The 22,386-nt window shown below is 31.5% G+C and overlaps 1 protein-coding gene across 1 annotated transcript in view; it reads right to left on the bottom strand.

The window, feature by feature from the left end:
• LOC129965771 (phospholipid-transporting ATPase ABCA1-like) overlaps positions 1 to 22,386 on the bottom strand; it is a 48,779-nt gene that overhangs the window by 7,781 nt on the left and 18,612 nt on the right. Inside the window, exons 9-21 of the mRNA XM_056079946.1 lie at positions 18,465 to 18,602; positions 15,724 to 15,853; positions 14,467 to 14,621; positions 13,174 to 13,329; positions 12,847 to 13,057; positions 9,739 to 9,988; positions 8,969 to 9,039; positions 7,133 to 7,999; positions 4,880 to 5,005; positions 4,532 to 4,786; positions 2,163 to 2,674; positions 1,802 to 1,989; positions 646 to 819 (exon numbers count right to left, since the gene is read on the bottom strand). Of these exons, the coding sequence (XP_055935921.1) occupies positions 646 to 819; positions 1,802 to 1,989; positions 2,163 to 2,674; positions 4,532 to 4,786; positions 4,880 to 5,005; positions 7,133 to 7,999; positions 8,969 to 9,039; positions 9,739 to 9,988; positions 12,847 to 13,057; positions 13,174 to 13,329; positions 14,467 to 14,621; positions 15,724 to 15,853; positions 18,465 to 18,602 (3,233 nt within the window). The remainder of the gene's footprint in view (positions 1 to 645; positions 820 to 1,801; positions 1,990 to 2,162; positions 2,675 to 4,531; positions 4,787 to 4,879; positions 5,006 to 7,132; positions 8,000 to 8,968; positions 9,040 to 9,738; positions 9,989 to 12,846; positions 13,058 to 13,173; positions 13,330 to 14,466; positions 14,622 to 15,723; positions 15,854 to 18,464; positions 18,603 to 22,386) is intronic.

Here is a 22,386-nt window from a genome sequence, read left to right as displayed (position 1 = left end):
CTTAATAGCATCTTCATATTAACATTTGTTGACCATGAAATAATAAATGATAGTCTTACTTTGGAGACAATGATCAACGGAATTTTTTACCATAATTTTAACATGCAATAAATTAAGCATGATTTGATGGCATAAAGAATTTGGTTGAATTTCTCAGGGGAAAATTAAAAAATTGCATACAACATTAATTTTGAAAAAAAAAAAAATGAAAATTATAGAAAAATTGCATGGAAATTAAATTGTTATCACTGAAAAACTAACTTTGTAAATTTTCAGATTAAGTAAAAACCGTTTTTATAAGGTAAAATTTTTAGAAAACACAGTGAAAAATGTCAAAAACTTTCTTCATTTCCAAGCAATCTTTTAATTCACTTTTAGACTTTGAAAAGTTTACAGTAGTCTTTATCTCGTTGTGAAGAGCATGTTTACTAACCTTTCAAGACTGAACGAAAGCATTTGTAGAAGGAATTCTTACATATACTCTGCTTTATATACAAAAAAACATTTTAATTGTATCATTTTATTGAAGTAGTTCTGTGCACACGTGTGTGTGTGTGCGTGCGTGCTTGCGTGTGTGTGTGTAGTGCATATATATGTAAATATAAACAGTTACGAGGATTATAATCTCTGTTCAAAAGAATTTACCTATGAGTCGTCAGCAAAATGGCTGCTCCTGTATTATTTCGAGCTTGAGCGAGAATTCCCCATATCTTGCGGCGAGACACGGGATCCACCCCTGCAGTAGGCTCGTCCAACAAAATCAAAGGCGGCGATCCAATCAGAGCGATAGCTACGGACAATTTTCTTTTGTTTCCTCCACTGAAAAGATAAGTATTGCCTTATATAATTTAAAACATACATCTTTTTTTCCGCAATCACTCGTAACGAAGACAATATCTAATTTTTAAAAATGTTATTGCTTATTTAGAAATTGTTTGGGATTTGTAGCAAAATTAAATCTACTCCATGATGATTATATAATTTTATAGCAATCATTTATATTTAAGATGTTACGCAACAATAAATGCGTCGCGGTGGTCTAGTGGTGATGTTTCAGGTTCGAGATCCAATTCCACCGAAGAGCCGTCGTGTAAGCGTGTCTGGTGCATGCTAATTCCGTCGAAGCCAAACGTCCACCCACTGGTTTGGTGTGGAAGTTTGGAGAGGGAGTTGCTAGCTCAGGTGTCGCCTTCGCCATCTGACCGCGTTTCAAAATGACGAGATCTGTCGCAAAATAGCCCTAGTGTTGCTTTAAAATGGGACGCTAATATAATTAAACTAAACTACACACATATAAAGATTCCTAAATTATTATCCTTACATTTAATTTATAAGGAAAAAAAATTAAATAGTAGTATTAGATGAAATACAATTTATATTACTTAGATGAAGTAGATAGATACAGAATTTGAAAACCTTATGCCATGCAGAGCGCAAGATAAGTAATAAATAAATGATGCTGACTAAAAATTTAATTGCGACTTTTTACTATTTGCACGTTTCCTGTCTTTTGAGGAACTATTACAAACAATGGAAAAATGATTAGTTTTGAGATTTATTATTACAATTTTAAAACTTATAATTACAGTACTTAAATTGAAATATTAGGAAAGGAGAAATGTATGTGGAACAAATTTAAATTATACATAAATTACGACACAATTCTTGCGTTTAGCTCAAAGTCTAATCACATAATAAATGAAATGAATTACTTTTTCCAAATGCGAAAGAGTAAACAATCGCATTTCAGTCCAAAGAAAAACAAAAGGTATTTTTGAAAAAATCGAAGTCAGTTTCGTACCTATAAAATCGAGTCTGTTTATCTGCGTGCTTTGTGAGATCTGTCATTTTAATCAGTTTGTTGATCCTCTCTTCTAGTTCGGTGCTGGTCAAACCTCTCAGCTGACCGAAGAGCATGAGCATTTCTCGGCCAGTCAAGCGATCAATCAGGGCATCAAATTGTGGACAGTAACCGAGATATGATTGAAACTATAGAAATAAAAAAAATTCAAATCAATATTTCAAACACTACTTTATAGCAATTTTTGGGAAATGTTGTACATATTCCTCTAGATTCAACATCAGCACAGTAATACCAATTCTTAATTTTAAAAATCACATTTCACTTAAGAAAGCAAATATTAAATTCTATAAAAAATTACCTTTTTCAGATTCTTCCTCACGGACACATTCTGTATAAAAGCATTCCCTTCCGTCGGGTGGCAGTCTCCCGTCAGCATCCTGAAAGTGCTCGTCTTCCCAGCCCCGTTCACACCAAGCAGGCCGAAACATTCCTCCTGGTGAATGCCGAACGTCAAGTGATTCACGGCATAAAAGTTTTTGTACACTTTCGTCAGCTCCGAGACCAGCAAAGCTTCTTCGCCGTATACAGAATGAGCCTCTATCACATTCAGAGTCCTTTCTTCTTCTTCGAGCACATCTGAATCCTCGATAATGCTCTCTTGAGTCACCAGGTTATCGACAGTCTTCCTGAATTTCCGCATTTGGGACTTCACAACACGATATAAAGAGGCTAAGGCCCCGACTTCCAAAAGAAGTAAAACAGTGATGAAGAGGCAGCCGTCGAAAGACAACATGAACATGTCTCGACCGCATGCGTTGTCGGTCCAACCAAAGGGATTCACTTGATGCAGGCACTCGTCTCCACATTTGCCTTTAAAAGTAGAACATATCTTTATATTGTTTAAATATGCTTTCAAAGATGAACTTAAAAATAATTTAACTGATATTTTATGAAATAAAGCCAATACGATACATTATTTTTAGCGAATCACAATAATTATTTATAAATAATAGCCTGGATTTCAGTTTATTCTTGTTTCGTAATTATTGTTTAAATACAGGCGTAATTATTGTTTAAATAAGGCAAAACAAAGTACAATCTTAATTTCCATCCGAAATTATAAAAAACAGTTAAAAGTTTAAATTCAAAGAAGTGATAAGTGTTCAATCTGATCCCTCTCGAGAAATGTGAAGGATATGGAGGCAGTGTTGTAAATCGTCCCACAATTTTTTCTGCCTGCTTGGTGTGAAATTCTGAAAGGATGCAGACAGTTCTGTGTGGCGCGTGCGTGGCGATATTTGATTTTTTTTCTGGTTCTATATCAAATAACAGTTGTTTGCTTTCTCGCTACCAACTTATAATTTTAGATATGCATAAATAAGATAAATTTAAGGCATGCATACCTGCACCATATCAGAGATGCTGAAAGAGTATGGGGTGAATTATTGTATCGTTCGTAATTTTAGAGATGCTTATAATGAACATTTATAACTGCGTTGAATTTAACAACAGTTATTTGTAATTTCTGATGAACAATAAGGTTATATTTTCTTTCTATTTTTCGTTCCATGCCTTACAAAATTGGGATATTCATTTATAAATACACTGTAGATTTAAAAATGACAAGTAATCAAAGATATAAGGATGTCTTTTGTTATCTTATGTAAATTAATAGTTACAAATTTGATGTAAGGTTTTGTCTCGAGAAAACACCTAATTTTTCTTTTACTGACATTTTTTTTAGCTATATAATTCGCCATAAATATATACTCCCTGTATGGATTAGTCAATGGTAAATTTGTTATGCTCGAAACAGCAGCCGTAATTTATTTTTTGACTAAGTTCATCATTTATTTTTATTATTCAGTGATTGTTCATCTATCGTGATTGTAATATTAAATAATAAAATGATTTCATGCCATTATATGAAGGCTAAAATACAAAACGTAGGGGATATATTAACAATAGAAACACGTGCATAATTTTTCACAGATTTATAGCAACATATACACATTTTCTGCTGATTAAAAGCGCGCCTCTTTTGCTTTAAGAAGAATAGAGTTTCTTTTAATTAAAACTAGATTATATCTTTTTAAATGTGAAACACTGCAAACGAAGCATATTTGAAAAAACTGTTTTCCTATTAATTGAAATTAACTCCTCAAGCCTATCAATGCAAATTGTTTATTAAACATCTCTTACAAAAGATGAATTTTTTTTATCAGTATTCGATTAGAAAATGAAAAAAAAAATAAAAAAAAATTGAACATTGTTTGAGCATTATTCTGCTGCTTAGTGTGACTGAGATGATAATCATTAAAATATCGGCAAAATATTGCATCATTCAGTAACTTCGAACCATAAAGACAAAATAAATTTGCAAATTTTGTAAAATAAAATAATCAGCGTCATATACTATTAAGATTTTTTAAAATTAAAAATGCAGCTTTAGTTTGAAATATTTTTTATTTATTGGAAAGTTTCCAAACGAAAGAATGTATTATATCTTTTGATTATAAATACGTTTCCTAATAAATTGTACATAACTAATTGACACACAACCAAATTTTTATTTAAGAATATAAAATTATGCGTAGTTATAAAAAATTAAATTATTGAATTACATTTCGTATTGTTACACTCCAGGGTTATCTGAAATAAGAAAGCATAAAATATTGTACATGTCTGCTCGTGCCATTAAATCGAAACAGATTTAAGAAAACTTACTTTTGCAACATTTGAATATCGGATTATTTCTGTCGATAGTGGACGAATTGCAATTCAGTTCAAGTGCGTCCGGCGGCACAGTTTCGCAAAACGCGTTATCAAAAGCAACTCCGAAAAGATTAGAGATTCCCGAAGAAAGACTGAACGCTGGTACAATACGGAGAGCCCATATGGCTTCATTTATACGCCTTTTGGTGACCTCCGCAAATGGAATTGTAAGTAGTATAGAATTCAGTATGGAAGAGCAACCAACACCTAAAAATAATATTTTGCACATTTTAGATTTAAAAAAATTACTTATATAAAGATTTGTTTATAGTATGACTGTGGAATTGAATTGATACTAACCAATAATTGAGCACAAAGCTACTACAGTAGAGAATGCAGTGTTTCCTTTTTGAAATAAAAATGATATTATATAGCTAAGCGGAATTGCGGCCCAGCCGTAAAGCAGCATAAGTACAATAGCTGCACCTAGAAAACAAGGAGGGAAATTCAACTTGATAGATATAAATTAAAGTAGATATAAAATAAGAGAGGTGAAACATTAGAAAACTATTCGGGAGGATTAAATCAGTATATGCAGAAAATAGAATTAATAAGCTTGCTTAACTAAAATACTTATTCGAAGTGATTAGTATAAATAGTACAGATTCAGTTTTCCTAATAAATCTAAAAATAATATTAATGGTATGCGAGAAAATTAAATATTTCAGGAAAAACTTTTAATTCTGAAAATTTTTGCATTACTTAATAACAATGTAAAATGAAAAAAAAAAAACCCGAATAAATATTATTTAATAAAAATTTAAATTTTTCAAAGAAAAAGAAGATGAATTTTTTAGTTGATGAATTAAGAGCATTTGAAAAGTTTTTTGGCTGCATGGAGGCTTCTATATGAAAAAAGATTTTTGACACCTTTGGAATTCTAAATTGATAGCTATTAATAATAAAAACAATTTTCTAAACAGGTGATCAGAGCTTTTATATAAATGCATGGAATAATATAATACTTTCCTAATTATCTTTCATGAAGGATTTTTATCATTTATATTACAATAATCTGACGATGGATTGCAGTCTTCTACAGATTGCGCCATCAACTTTTTATAAAATGCCAAGATTTAAGAATACTGAAAGACTTGAATGTCTCCATTAAATCTACATTGATTGTTGCAGATTAATTACTGATTTAATATATTCAAACTAAAATTATAATTAAAATTGAGCGAAATAGACATAGCAACCGTATATTTTGTTTCTCTGGATACAAACAATTGAAAAGTCATGAAACAAGTATTCAAAATCTCTTAAAAGTGTCTCAAAAATATGCACATATTAATGAATATCTTTAATCAAATAATTTTATTGAAATACAGTCCATCAGAAAAATATCCGCACACCGCTCTTCAATCCTAAACTAATTCCCTCACAATAAAGCTGTAATAACGCTATGCATGAAAAACATTTATTTTTTCTTAAAGAAGAGTTATCATACCAACGACTGAACCGAAAATTTGAATGGAGAAAAGTATGAATAGAATGATTTATTTGATATGCTTGCATAGATTGAAACAATTTCTTAATCTCTTTTCTCCTATGTCTTCTATTATTTTTATTAATTCTTCTAAATTTTTATAATTTTTATAGTTGTGAAGTTATCATTATGCAGAATTAATTACAAGAAGAAAATTAGAGGTTGCAATTACAAAATGCGAAAATATGCCAAAATAAATATGTAGATGAGATTATATGTGAATGCCATTTATTAACTTTAAAAAAAGGCTGTAATGATTCAGCTTCTTCCCTGATGACCATGGTGACGTTTCTTTTCCCACGCTCCATAATTAGCATCCAGACAGCAATATCAGCAATGGCGACGCCCTACCGTAGTGTAAGTGCTTCCAGAAGTGCCAGGTGGTCAACTCCTTTAAAGTAAAGACATCTGGGCAATTAGTGCGAGTCCAGATAAGGGACCCCACCTGCATTGTAATTGAAACAGATGTAAACCTGCATTCTTTACATTGTGGACGGTGGCTCCCCAACGGATTCCCACGGTCGACGGTAGACCAGTGAAGTTGTTGCTGAACGATTATTGGATAACCGGTAAAATGGTCCGATGTGAATGAGGGTGGGAACAGGATAAAAGTGCGAGGAGATCGGAAGAGAAGGATTGTGGACACTGAGGCAGAAAGCGGAGTGTCCGACTAGAATTCCACCCGAAAAGATTCGGTGAATCCCTGGAGCTACGCCTGTTTGCGAGAACGCTACGAGTCGGCTAGCTGTTTTCTTAAGAGGTTTCACCGAAGTATTCGAGGAACTATCCTTGTTGTGTCGAATAAAAATCATTTAACTTAGAACTCATTTAAACTAGATGATGAACTGTAAATTTATGTAAATAAAGCTGTAAATAAAGAATTTGATCATAACGCTACCTTTTATTGGATCGAGATTTTACGAGGCATTCTTTCAAATCGAATGACATTTTCCCTTGAATTTAAATTGCAGATTGCGAACAATAACCAGTGTCCAAATATTTTTTGATGGACTGTGCAAACATATAGTTAGAATATAGGATAAAAAAAAATTAATAATGTTTACCTATAGATTCTGAGTGCTTCCCGAAGAATTCAGTGTTTGCGAAAATGGCATAAGGAATGATGAACAACATGGAGATAATGAAAAACACTACATAGTCCCAGAGAAACATGGCGCCCCAGTACATCGTTCCTGATATGCCATTCATCAGCTGCAACAATTTTGCCTTCGTCATTCTTTCATGTACTGGAAGTAACACAAAACTAGCAGATAAATAAGCAAAAGCCAGAGGTATAAAAATACCGGCCAGTATTCTGGCCATGAAGCCTTGCCCATTTGAATACATCACTTTGAGAACTGGTAATGGCGCATTCGTCAATGTAATACTGCCAGTATTTGTCACGTTCTTCAAAAGAGCAGTATGCGCCAGAAGAAGAGACATTGATATTGCATGGTAAGGCTCCCCATTGAACCAGGCAGTCAGATTCAATGTGCCATTGGAATATTGATCAACAGCTGCACCAACGATCAAATTTTTTAAGTACTTCGAAATATCTTTTTTACCATAGTCTAGAACATAATGAGTTGGCTCAGGAACTTTCTGGACGGTTATCCGATTAGATTTGAAAACATTTTTTACAGTATCTGATAAGTCAGAAAGTGGAGGTTTGTCGCTGTAATAGAATCCATCAGTTTCTCCGTAAACAGAGCTAATATCGAGCTTCAAGGGTTTGAATGTAGTCTTGAACTGAAAACTGTTGTTCTTTATGAGGTAAAGGCAGATGGTGGTCAGAAAGAGTGGAAGAACCACTTGGACAATGAGGATGCTCCAGAAACGTTTGGAATAATTAAATCTCTTTTTAATCAAGGCGAGAAATTGATTAATGGGATGGCGGTGAGGCCTCATACCAGGTGAATCTCCGTAGATATCTAAAAATAAACATAATTTCAATAAACAATACATGCCATACATTCACAATACATGAATTAAGCTTATAAAATTAGATTATATATTTTGAATTATTTTTCAAAAGGTGCAAGATGCTTTTCTACTTTGATCATAAATTTCCATAAAACTTGAGATATCAATATTGATTAGAATCCAATGAAATAATGCTATTGAAGCGGTATGGCATCAGAAGGTTGCATGTTCAAATCACGTCCGGGTCACCAATGAAGCGGTATGGGATGCGCGCAGGATAGAACCTGGGACCTTGTGGTTAGCAGTCCAGTAACTAAACCATTTTACCAAAACGATCATTCGGGTAGAAGAGTTATTAACTGGCTTATATGCTATTCACCACACTATCAAATTTTAATTAATTTATATCGACACAATTTTAAACTTATTTATGTGAAATCGTTTCAAGATTAGAGGCTAATTTACTATTATTGCATAAAGATTCGATATTATTGCCTACAGACAATAATAAATCGAGTAAATGAGAGGTTTATTATCATGAGTAGTCAATTAGTTCTGATTGTCATCAGATGTATTTGAACGTAATTTAATTTTAAATAACATTAATAGATGTTAATTATGCCGTAAAATTCTATATTTAAAACAGAAACAATTTAATTTCATGAAATTCCTTTTCTTGTTGCAAAAAATTCAGTAACACGTTTAACATTTAATAATAAATGATGTGGTGGCTTGCCATTTCCTATTAGCTGTTAGTTTTATTTTGTCATTGGTTATAAATTAGTTACTTTAAAGCTAGGAAAAAGTAACATGGCGCTACTTCAAATGAGAAAACTTTAAAAAAAAGACTTATTTGTTAAATTTTGTTTTTAAAATTTTTTTGATAAGTAAAATTTGATGTAATATCGTTTGTTGGAAAATGCAGTCAGAAACATAACAAAATAAGAAAAAAAAAAATTGAAGAAGATTATTCTTACCTTGGATCTTATCGCTCTGTTTATCTTCTTCAGAACGGGCATTATACTTCATGTCAGAAATATTCGAAACCCTGTTAAGATAATCAAAACTTAAATAAATATTTAAGATATGAATCAAAATTACATACAGAAATACAGGATAATAATCAAAATAAATAAATAATAAAACCGTTTAGTTGCAAAACGATGTGATAAATAAAAATTATTCCTAAAATATTAGATAGAAAAATCTTAAAATGTAGGCATGTAATGCAAAATATACTTTCATTAAATCCAAGAAATTTGGGGAGCATGTAAAAGACGAGTCCTTGAAAGACGAGTTCTTCACCATCGCTTCCGACTACTCTTCGACTCCACTGGTCCACGACTCAATTCACCACCCCCCGGCAGCTGCGGGTGCTTCCTTTTATAGGTCTCAGGAGGCGGGGCTAGAAGCCTCTCAACTAATCAGGAACGTTCGAGGCGTAACTCCGTTCCTAATGGACGGATCGGGAAAATTCTCGATGTTTCGGGTATAATCTATTTTGGCGCCAATGTCGCCAAATTTATCGCCAAGTCGCCAAATAGTCGCCAAGTGTGTCGCCAAGCTCTGGGACCTCCTATGGAACCAACTATGCTGGGAAGCAGCATCACAGGTTCGTAACAATATTTTTTGGATAAATTTAAGTACTACCCAACCCAACTGAATATCTGAATTTCTAGACATATTAGAAAAGAGATTTTTTTCAATTAATTCATTTTACTTTTAAATTATTTACATCATCACTCACTTTAGGAAAACATCTTCCATAGTTGTTATTGTTATTCCAAAAGACAGCACGCCTAATTCTTTTTTACGATTTTCCAGTTCTTCAAACATGTCTCCGAACTCGTTGCCGGTGTTTGTGGACAAGCTGAAGGAGATTTCTTTCTCGAGCTCACTTCTGAGACTCGCTTCGGGGATGTACTTCTGGATGAGCAAAGTCAAGGCTTGCAAATCAAAATTTTGATCCTTCACAACGTGCAGGTGATACCCAGTACCTAAAGGGATGGAAAATATTTACAAAAAATAAGGTGAAATTTAAATTTATTATGCAGATAAGAGACTTAATAAATTACAATTTATAATCTGATTTTAAATTCTTTCTTTCCTTTCTAAAATTGTCAAACAATATTATTCGGATTCAGGCTGCGCAATGCCTAATTTCAATTATTCAAAAGTAAAGCTGGCCCCAAAATGCGAAATGTATAAGAATTGCTGACTTGCAGGTTATTTTCTGTATAGACTGTAAAAACTAAATGCGAAAAAAATTAACGTTATGATTCAAATTTAAGAGATTTGGATATTTTTAGGAATTTCTCAAAAAATAAGTACTTGATAAAATGCAAAATTAATACTTCCAAATAAAGTTTAAATATTTAGAGTTGATAATAAAAACATTTATGTATTAGAGGAATTGTATAAGAGAGGCTTTACGAGCACGTATCAAAAATCTACCTTCGTACATTTACAAAACTAAGCAAATTTCGTATACATTGGTAGTATTTAGATATATCCAAAAATAAACAGTTACATCAAGACATCCAAAAGAAAAGATTGGCATTTAAATAAAGAGACGGAAGAACAAATTATTGAACGACAGATAGCAATGCAATCTACAGGATGTCAAATACTTAATGGTAATGTCCAGCAGCGGACTTGTGAATTCAAAGTAAGGATACAAGTTCCGTGTATAAGCCTGTGGCAGCCAATAAAAATGGATTCACACAGACAGGAGTGCCATACATTTCCAACTCTCATACTTCCAGAATATTTTGAAATATGGCGGTTTTTACAAAACAACAGAGAAAAATTTTAATGCAGCAACTTCTCAAAATTAATTATTTGTATCGTTAGTAGTTTGTTCTACGGTGCATTTTGGACAGCTCTTGGTCTCATGACAATCTTAACACACTCGGATATAACTTTCTGCAGTTATTCCAATTGATTGATTATTGGTTTGGAATTACAAAATTGAGTTTAGATGCATTTAAATGAGTTTATTAATTTTTTTTAAAAAATATTTCATGCTTTTTTACTTTCTCATATACGTGGTATAGCGAAAATATAGTGATTGCCAAAAAATTCGAACACGAGGTTCGCCGGTTCGTCAATCTTAATGCTCGTTTAAATTTTATTAATTAAATAGGTTGAACCGGAGTTTAACCCCCTTCTTCGCCAAGTTGCGATAACGCGCCAAAGCTGGCAATCTTTATTATGCACTATGATTAAACATCTGCTCCTTTGCATTTCAACATTTCGCAAGGCCGTTGTTGGCGTTTTTTAAAAATTTCGCCAAAAATTTCCAGTCGTAAAATTAAATATTTAACGCAATTCCAACTTTAATAGATTCTTCAGCAAAATATTTTAAAACTTCAAATTTTTATAGTCATATAATCCACTCATAATATTATAAAGGCCTTCAGTCATAGAGTGATATGTATCTCTCTAATTTTCTGCTACCCCTCGTAGAAATTATGCTTTAAATTAAAGTGTAAATGATTAATCTGCAATTAATATAATAATATTTTTTACTGAAACAAAGCATTTTTTAATACTATGATTACTGATAATAGAGTCACTGAGCGTTTAAACGTTATGGGCACTAAAGAATATCTTTCTTAATTTATGTAATATCTCAAGAATTTGTCAACAAAAATTTCTCAGATTCATCATGAACAGATCGATTCATTAACAATGTTTCATTTTAAATGCATCAAACACTAAGAAAATAAAATGAATCGTTTAAAATAATCGGTCGAAAACAGGTTTAAAATAACTCCTTAAAAAACGATGTACTTAAAACTATAAGCATATACAAAAAAGTATATAACTAACATAAATACAATTTAATTACAAAAGCTAAGCTATTAAGCTAAAAATAATTTAAATCATTGAAAACAGGTTAAAAAAAACTACTTAAAAAACGATGTACTTAAAACTATAAGTATATACAAAAATATGTAACTAACATAAATACAATTTACTTAAAAACGCATACAATTAACCTAAAAATAATTTAAATCATCCGTTGGTTGTCATGTCAACAGTCAGAAAACAATGCGCATGCATGAATTTTCTTCGCCAGTTGCGTTAACGCAAATACGTGAATTTTTCTACGCCAGTTGGGGTAACGCTATGCAGATTATACATGTTTAATTTCCTTTATTCTGTGTTATTTTAATTCAAAAGTACTTCAGAATGAATCTGAAACATGGATTAATTAACAATGTTTAATTTTAAATGCATAAAACATTAAGAAAATAAACAGAATCGTTTGAAATAATCCGCCGAAAAATGTTAACCCTAGCCTCAATTCTGTTGGGAGAAAAAAATAACTGAAGCCTTACTCATTCTTCGGTGGGGAAAATGGAAGATTTTTTTGGCGAAAAAGTTGGCGGTGGGGAAAATGGAAGATTTTTTTGGCGAAAAAGTTGGCGGTGGGGAAAATGGAAGATTTTTTTGGCGAAAAAGTTGGCGGTGGCGAAAATGGAAGATTTTTTTGGCGGGAAAGTTAGTTTTTAATTAATAATTAAAATTCTAATTAAAATTTTAAAAAAAGGGACCCCAAATTTGGTAGCTGTATGTCAAATGACCTGGCCTGTAGAGCGCCAACACTCACACACACACACACACACACACACACATTAAGCTTTATTATAAGTATAGATTTGTTTAAAATTTCAAAACTGAGTTTAAGTAGAGTTAAAGGAATTTCTTTATTTTTTTAAATTATATCATGCTTTTCTACTTCTATCGATTGCGTGACATATTTTTTAAATGATAGCACTATAAAAATGATTAAATACAATTTTCCAATTCTTTAAAGAGTTACATTCTTCTCTTCAAAAGGTCTCACCGAATTTTTGTTTGAGAAACATGGGCGATCCACAACATTGCAATTCTCCTTCCGCCATGATGGCTATACGGTCGCCCAAAATATCAGCCTCTTCCATATAGTGGGTGGTCAGAATGATGGTCCGTTTATGTCTCATCTCCAACAATGCGTCCCAAACATTTCTCCTCGCTTCCACGTCCAAGCCTGAAGTCGGCTCATCCAAGAACAAAACCTAGAAATAGATAGTACGTATTGAAGTGATAATGTTTAAACAATTGTTTCAATTGTAGCGTCATGAATTAATCTAATACTTATAATGATTGGAAACAAGTCAGAAAATGAGTCTACTTTTGATCCACCAATTAAGGCAATCCCGAGGCTTAATTTTCTTTTCATTCCACCAGACAAATTCTTGGTCAGTTCAGATTTCTTGTCGGCCAGTTTCATGATATCCAAAATTTCAGTCACTTCGGAATTCAGATCTTTCCAGAGAACTCCTTTCATCTGTAATTTAGAAGAAAAAATAGCACATCTGCATGTTTAGTAATGCCAATTAAGTTTAATGTTTCATAACAATTTAAGTAATGTATGTATAATGTAAAGAATTGATTCCGGTTGCGAACAAATCGGATAACGAATGCTTTTTCGTAAAATATTTATATCCTGGGAAATAGTATATATTAGGACTAAGAATATCTCATAGAAAAAGCATACATAGTAAAGATTTAATCTAAAATTAATATATTGTCACGTAGATACTATGGTATAGAACTCAATGACACAAGCAACAGGTAGAGCTAAACCAATTTATTAACTGAACTCAGAACTGAGAATACAGTGACTGACAAATCTACTGGAAAGTTCCAAAATACTTTTCTGGAGACAGTAAGAAAAGTCGAGAACACTTGTCTGGTAAACTAAAGAAGAAAATTGCAGGTAAACCAATGTAAATCTGCTAGCAGAAAGATTAAAAGGAAAAACTGAACAAAATGAATCTTATGAACGGATACTGGAGTGAATGGAACTGCGTACACATCACTTTCATATGCTACATATGTGATAGCTCTAAATTCTTCAATTGAAGTTGGCCTCTCTGAATTTTTGCAACCGAAATGTTTTTCTAAATGAACATTTTTATTTAAAAAATTAATAATATTATGGGCTTAAGAATAAAAGAATGTCAAGAATAGTGTTCCCGGAATCAAAGAATAAGATAGGTAATACTGTTATTACATGCTAGTAAATGCAGTTAAACTTCATTTATAATATTCATTTATTTATTTAATATTAAGTTTCAGAAATCAACGAATATTTCCATAAAAATCTAAGATAGATTAGAAACTAATGTTCGATATCAGAATTAAATGATTTGGTTGATTATATTCGTCTTTGACTGGATTATGTTTCTGAAATCGTAGTCTGTTGTAATGTACAGAATGACTGATTCAACGAAAAAGAAAATATCCATGATTTCTAAACAAATCTGTTCTTGTCCTTTACGAAATTAATTTCTTTTCAATTAAAATAAAAAAAAAGTTATCAATGCATAGTTTATCTAAAACTCTCAATAAGTATTATTTTTGTTGAAAAGTATTCTTTACAAAAAAAAAGATATAATAATACAACAAAATAAATACCCACAGCAGCATAAATTTTCAGATGTTCCTCCACAGTGAGCGTGTCATAGAGGACATTATGCTGAGGACAAACACCTAGGCCTCTGCGAGCTCTTGTTGTCTCTGTCAGAATGTCCAGACCACTTATTAAAGCAGTTCCACTGGTTGGTGTATACAGACCTAAAATTATCAAAAAAATACCCAACAAAGCATTTAAGTTTGAATTTCACATTTTATTATATACATCAAATCATCGAATATCTAAAAATATTCTTTAGAAGTAATTCTGTAATTCGCACTCTAAGATGAAGACACATTCGCGTAACTTTCAAAATCCGTCCTATGCAAGAATGAGAGGTGTGAAATTTTGGCTGTTTATTGTTTGATATGCCGGTTTTGTTGCACAACATTTAATTTACTCTCAAAATACAAAACAAACGCCTTTAAATCAATTCCACTTTAAATCAATGATACGACATATATACACATCCTGTTTTGTGAATTTGATTCATTTTCTCTTAAACAGATGCATTGATTGCTAATAGATTGATTTAAAATTCACTTAGCGTGAAACTTGCCAGAATGCATTTAAGGTGAGTATCGCAAAAATATTTATGTGTTCTAATTAGTAATGATGTTATGCACTATTACAATAAGCAATAAAATTATTCTAAAATATTTTGCACTTCTTATACTTTACGAAATAGCTCGAACAATTATAACTCAATATGGCATATATATAATACTTCCTTAAATGATTTTTCGCCCTTTATTATATAGAAAATGCCAGCATGCTGTTTATCCCCTCAGAAATGTTACTTCATGATCGACGTTTATTTTTCGAACGTCAAACAAAACATTTAAATATGGGTTCGTATGAAATTCGCTGAACAGCGGACTCTAACAATTCAAGAGTTAAATCTGTGATTTTGTATCCAACAGGAAAGGCGGCAGGCAAAAAGCCATAATTAGGTTCCTTAATTAGCCACATATATGAAGATTCATTGATGTTTGAAATGAAATAAATATGTGTTTGACTGTCTTCATAAACTTCTTAGAAATTCACCGGCTGGATTTTATGTTATTTTAAAAAAAAATTACAAAACAGTATCAAAATTAATATTTTGGGGATGGTTGATTTGGATTTTATAACTGGGGTAAATTAATTCTTTTGATCGTACTATTCTTAATTGTAGGTGAAAAATTTCATTTGCAAGTCTACAGACGTATATTCCAATGTTTAATTTCTAATAATATTAAATCGAGTAATCTATGCAAATACCAGTGAGTATGTTAATGGTGGTAGTTTTTCCAGCTCCATTGTGACCTAGTAGAGCAGTAATTTGCCCTTCGTAGATGTTTAAAGATACATCATTCACAGCTAGTTTTGTAGTGAGTCCGGAACGGAATTCCTGCAAATAAAATGAAGTATAGAAAAAATATTGCAGTTAAAATATTTACGCTTGAAAATTTTAGATTCCATTTATTAAAATTTTTCCATAAGTAATTTGCATTAGGTGAAAAAATTATATTAAAAAAGTTTTTAAGGCAGCATTTTGATGAATTAATATATAATTATTTAAATGCTGCATGTGTGAATGAAGAAAAGAAGAATACCGAAATATTTTTCAGTCAGCGTCTTCAGTACAACCATAAAAATAATATACTTTATTCAGTTCATAAATAATATTAAAATTAATTCAAAATGAGGGTAAATGAGGAAATAAATATTACAAATGAAAAAGTAAAGTTTTTGACATACACCCTTTTATTAAAAAACCAACAAGTGAAATTTTTCTAATAAAAAAATCGAATAATTAAAGCACAAATCGTAAAACCATGCGATGATTATAAAAGTACTCTAAGATAAATTGAAGTTTAAATCACATTTATAATATACACTCATGTCCAAAATTAAGGTCACAAACATAAAATCTGCGAAAAATGAAAAACTATTCACTGTGTTGCCATGAAATTTGGCACAAAGGTGCACTACAATAGAAGAAAGAACATAGACACATAACAACATGGAAAAGATTTTAATTGGGTATTAAGAAACGGTATATCAAAAAGTGTTACATAATGAACCAGAGATAGAGCATTTATCTCGGGGAAACCCTGTCTAATATGGAGTGTGACCATCGTGCACTGCTACACAGGCTTCACAACGAGCTATCATACTGTTTATGAGGGTGTCAATAAATGCTTGGGGCAACAAAGTCCATTCTTCCAAAAGCGCGGCTTTTAACTCTTGGAAGATATTTATTAGGAGGGGGGTTACGTTGTGCAATGGTTCTTCTGAGACCATCCCAAACATGTTCAATTGGATTAAGATGCGGAGACTTCGAGGGCCAGTCCATACATCGAATATCCTCTTCCTCAAAAAAATCATCAACGATCTGGGCTCTGTGTGGACACGCGTTATCGTCCATAAACATGAAGTCTGGACCAAAATAACCCCGGAACAACCTCACATAGGCTTCAAGGATCTCATCCCTATATCGATGTGCATTGACAGTACCCGCATCGAAGACGTGCAGGGGTGTACGACTGCTCAACATTATGCCACCCCAGACAAGGATTTCTCTGCCATCAAATCTGTCAATTTCTTTTACGTAGGAGGAATGATAGCGAGCTCCTCGCTCTCTCCAGATGAAGATTCGACGAGTGTCACTCTGTGTGGTAAATTTCGACTCATCGCTGAAAAGAACATGCCCCCATTCTTGCTATGCCCAAGACTGATGTGTTTGTCACCACAACAACCGGGCTTTTCTGTTGGATGCAGTCAAAGGGAAGCACTCAACTGGTAGCCGGGCATAAAGGGCCCTCTCTTCTAGATGTCTGTATATTCTTTGTCTGGAAATTCTTATTCCAGACGCAGCAGCAAGGTCAAGAGAAAGTTGAGGAGCCGTTGTCAGCCTATGCCATCGTGCGCTTAATGCCAAATAGCGATCCTGTGCAGGCGTCGTTGCTCTGTGACGGCTTTGGCCAGCTTTCCTGATAACAGTACCACTTGTTTGGAATTGATTCCACAATCTGGATACCACTTTCGGTGTCACTTGTCATCATCGAACCACCTCCGCTTGAGACTGCCCAGCTTCAAGCCTGCCAACGGCTCTCCATCTCAAGGAATCGTCTAAACGATCATGAGAACTCATTCTCACTGGAAACAAGCTAAATTTTTTGTTTTAATGCGATATTCACAAAATTTCAGGCAAAACTCCTAGATGCCTAAACGGTCAAATTTCAGTAGTTCCTCAAAAACTAATGCTAAACAACATTTTTTCCCACAACAAAGGTTAATGTGTTTCCGGTCCTTCACAATATATAAAATATAATTTGTTTAAATTTTACTGGTAGCCATTTAGAATTAGTTTTGTGACCTTAATTGCGGACATGAGTGTATTTCCATTTTTTTATGAATTTTCTTTTTCTCCTAATCATTCAAGTTTAATTTCGTAATGGAATTGTTCTCAATAATCTCGTCTGTTCAATTATTTCTTTTGCCTTTACATTATTGATAAAAAAAATATTTTGAATAAAAGAATAAAAGCGTGCTTTTTAATCACCTGCTTTAAATTTTTATTTCCCTTTTTAATTTTTCAGATATTTGTAATATATTATTAAAGCGTTATAAAATTTAAAAATCAATTTTTTTGAAAATCACCACCAAGTGGCGCTCCTCATATGAATTCAAAATTTTATTAAAATTAATCGGTCGATTAATAATTAAATCCTGAAAGTATTATTTTGTTATTACTGATAATATGCAACTGTATAAAATTTCGAATCTCTATTAGAGCAGGAAATGAAATTAAAAAAAAATTGATTATAATATTCCATTTTTAAAAACTCATAAAATGGAAAAAAGGGCAGCGTACTTATCTTTGGACATTATTAAGATAAAATTTAATGATCTATTAGAAAGTAGTTTACATTGAAATTCTGTAACCAATTCTAATATTTTGGATAACTGACCCTTTTTCATTTTAAAAAAAATCTTTCATACAATCCTCTGATTACCTTTGCTAAATTCCTTATGATAACACCTCTGGAAATATTGCTTGGTTCTTCTTCAAAAAAGTCAGAGCTATATTCATTCTTGACTAATTTGTTTTCCTCTGTGTCCTGAACTTGTCTGGCACCGCACCAATAACTTCGCTGGATAAGGAAAAAAAAAAAAAAAAAAAAACACTTCATTAAAGTTCATTGTTTTTAAAATTACAAGTTCTAGCAAGTCGAGCTTTAATGAATCAATGTGTAAATCCAGGCAAATGTTAATTCCCAAATTATTAATGAAATGAAATGATGAAGGTGTTTTACAAAAATGCCAAATATTTAATATCAAGGACTGGACTATTTTGGAATATTTTGCACTGGAAAATTATATATAATGTGTAGGTGTTTAGAGTTCAGTTACCAAGAATATACTGTACCAAATACAACACCGTTTCTTTTACTGGCCATTTTAATCAAGATAAATTTGTTTATAAGGAAAAAATAGTAGTAAAATAGAAAAAATAATGTTATAAACAGAATTGTGATATTAAAATAAGAATAAAGAAGCAAAAGTTCTAAAAAGATTAATTAATATTTAATCACTATTTTAAAACAAAATATTTTAAAGATCACATTTTTTTTCATTTAATTTAATTTTTATAATTTGCAATTTACTTATTAACTTTACAATTCAGGGTTACTTATTAACTTTTCAATTCAATATTAACTGTACAATTCGATTATTTTTACAATATTTTCCTAACGCTTTGCTACATTTATTTCAATATTGTTAACAAAATGTATCATACGTAATATTGTCGACTACAGAATGTAGCAAATCTCTACCGATCTATCCTAAATGCGGTGTTATAAGTTTCTTTAAACAGGATAAGTCCTAGTTTCCTAAATAAACAAACTGACTTTAAAAAACATGTAACTGATATTAGCTTGTCTTGCAGAACAAAAATTGTAAATTAGGAAAAGGCGAATATGACTGAAGAAAATTTATTTATGTGCGATAATGCATATTGTAGATAATCTAATAAAATATTTCTTCGCTCATTTTGACGCCAAAATTCAATCTGCAGAGCTGCTTTTTTTTAAATCTTTTTTTATGATGGTCTAAAATATACGTATCGAAAGTAATATTGCATTTCGCAGAGCATTTTTTTTTAATTCGATCTTTAAACATATATACTTTAACCCTTAACTGGGGACGTGCGGCCTGTGAGACCGCTAGCGATGGATTTTCGGTCACCCTTATTCTATTTTTAGCTCAGTTGAATGGATTGACCTTGTATCTTCCTGTTTTGTGACCTCCAATACACGTTTACTTTTTCAACCGATTTCAGCTGATGCTTTTTTAAATAATTCAGTTTTTCTTTAAGCGCGGTCTCTAAGACCGCACCCCCCTGTTAGTGTACCAGTGATAAACAAGGCTTAGCAGATGGCGCTAAAACTGGGGGTCCGAAATATCATCCAGTTTACTGATCCTATTATGAAGCAGTGCTCCAGACACTTAAATGAAGCAGAAAGGGATTTTAGTGATAAGGATAATTGTACAGAAGAGTTTTTGGATGAAAGTTCGAGTTCAGCTGATTCTGATATGTATTTTCAAACATAATTAATATTTCAAGTGATAATATATTTTGAAAAATTTATAAAATATATTAATATACCAAGATATATATATATATATATATATATATATATATATATATATATATATATATATATATACAGAATTTATAGGTTGATTTTTATAATAGTTCTTAATCTGTATGTTTAAAATGGTGAAGAAAACCGTGCTATGAAAATTACACAAGATGATAAAAAAAAGGGCCCATTTTACCCATTGTCATTTTTTTTCATATAATTGCTGAATTTTATATTATATTGTCTTCTATATACCTTCATATACTGTAAAATTAAATATGATTTAAAAAGGAAAAGATATGTTTTTTCAAGAATATTATTTATTGTAATATGTAATTTGAGAAGAAAATGTATGTTCCAACGCATTTACTTTTTTCAGTGATAGTACATTTTCATAAATTTCTAAAACATATCTAAATATCAAGAAAAATGTCTGCAAAATATATTGGAAGTTTTTCATACTAATGCATTCATTAGAATAATTAATTTGAGTATAAATGAAATGCGGTCTAATAGACCGCACATCCCCAGTTAACGGTTAACTATGATAATCCTGTAGCTTTTCGTGAATTCGTCTTTTTTCTCTTCTTTTATATATTATTGCATTATCACCTTTTCACATTTATACATTATTACATTTTCACATTCATATATTATCACATTTTCGCTTCAAATGTTTTTAAGTTGCTTCTGTTCATAGAAAGATATGTATAGGTAAAAGAAGCTACACAAACCTATTTATTTAGTTATTCATTTTAATTATATTCACTGGTTATATTTAAAAAATTAGGTAAAGTTGCTTCAGAACACATAAGAATACCACTTCATTACATTTTTTTAAAGCAGAAATTAGCCTTGTATGCTAAAACATCGTCTTCAAATAAAGTGTCTTCTAAAGTGATCTTGCTACAAATTTCGTATCTGCACACTCAACGAAATTATTATAATGGCGAATATACTTAATTTTACTTAACGAAATAATAATATTGGTATTATAATAATAATAGTACAATATTTTATACTATATGCTTGCAAATAGTTTTGTATCAGAGAATAAAGATACGAAAGGCAAAGCGAACTGAAGGTTTTTTCGAATTCGAAATAGAATAAGAAATTAAAATTTGAAAACAACGGCAGACGCAAATGTTCGTGATCTTATTTTAATATTCATTTAAATCCAAAGTATCTTTAAAAAATCTAATTCGAACGGATTTGTGGCAAGATTTAATTCAAATGTACTCTAGATAGTGCTACAGCTTACATATTAATAAAAATAATGATTAAAGATTAATAAAATATTTTTAATAATAAACCGAAATGTGCGTTTGTGTGTGTAATAATATATACAGAGAGAGAGAAAAAATAATAAACAATCAAAAAATAGAAGGTAAAAATAAATAATAACAATAAAAATGTAACAAGGAAAAAATTAAGGTAAACCCTAATGTGCAAAATAATACATTTTTTTGCAAATTTTGCAACAGTGTTTCCACTTATATATATATATATATATATATATGTGTGTGTGTGTGTGTGTGTGTGTGTGTGTGACACGTAATTTATATATATATATATGTATGTATACGTATATATGTGTGTGTGTGTGTGTAAACATATGTATTTAATGATATCTCTTAGCGTAATTTATATCCTAATTAATTTCCTAATTTTCATCTTAAATTAACACATATTACTTTATTTTAAAATGTGTTCTTATTTCCTGTTCCGAATTTCACTATTTTTATTTAATTATTTTTAACATGCGCTGTAAAAATTGTTCATTTTGTAATTCTCTCTCTGCAAGTGAAGAGATAAAAATCCTACTTGTTACATAAGTCCCGAAGATGAATTTTAGTATGCTAAAGTACATAAATATGCTTTTTTTTTACTCTTGTGCAAGTTGAGGTTCGAACTCGCAACGTGAGGGTTCATAGCCGAGTAACAAAGCCACTAGACAAAAGCGTGCACTCTTCTCCGGAAGTTGTTAACTGGCTTATAATGTTACCACCACACTCTCTTGCATGAGAAGTAAACACAGAGGAATAGTCGATTGCGAGATTTTAACAAATCTCTAGGCTTTAGGCTGAGTTCAATAAGAAATATTTTTTGAATCATGTATGTGTGTATGCGAACGAAACTTAAAAATGCTACATGCTAGAATGGTCGAATATGTGCATGTCGACCTAGCATCAATTTCATAGACATGTTTCAACTTTTGAACTAAATATTTCAACAGAAGAAAGAGCATTTCCTTATTAATTTAGCAAGTAAAATTCATATTCATAACCTA

Source organism: Argiope bruennichi, chromosome 4 (genome assembly GCF_947563725.1).
Source record: "Argiope bruennichi chromosome 4, qqArgBrue1.1, whole genome shotgun sequence".
Taxonomy (NCBI): Eukaryota; Metazoa; Arthropoda; class Arachnida; order Araneae; family Araneidae; genus Argiope; species Argiope bruennichi.
This window is presented reverse-complemented; position numbering and strand designations above follow the sequence as displayed.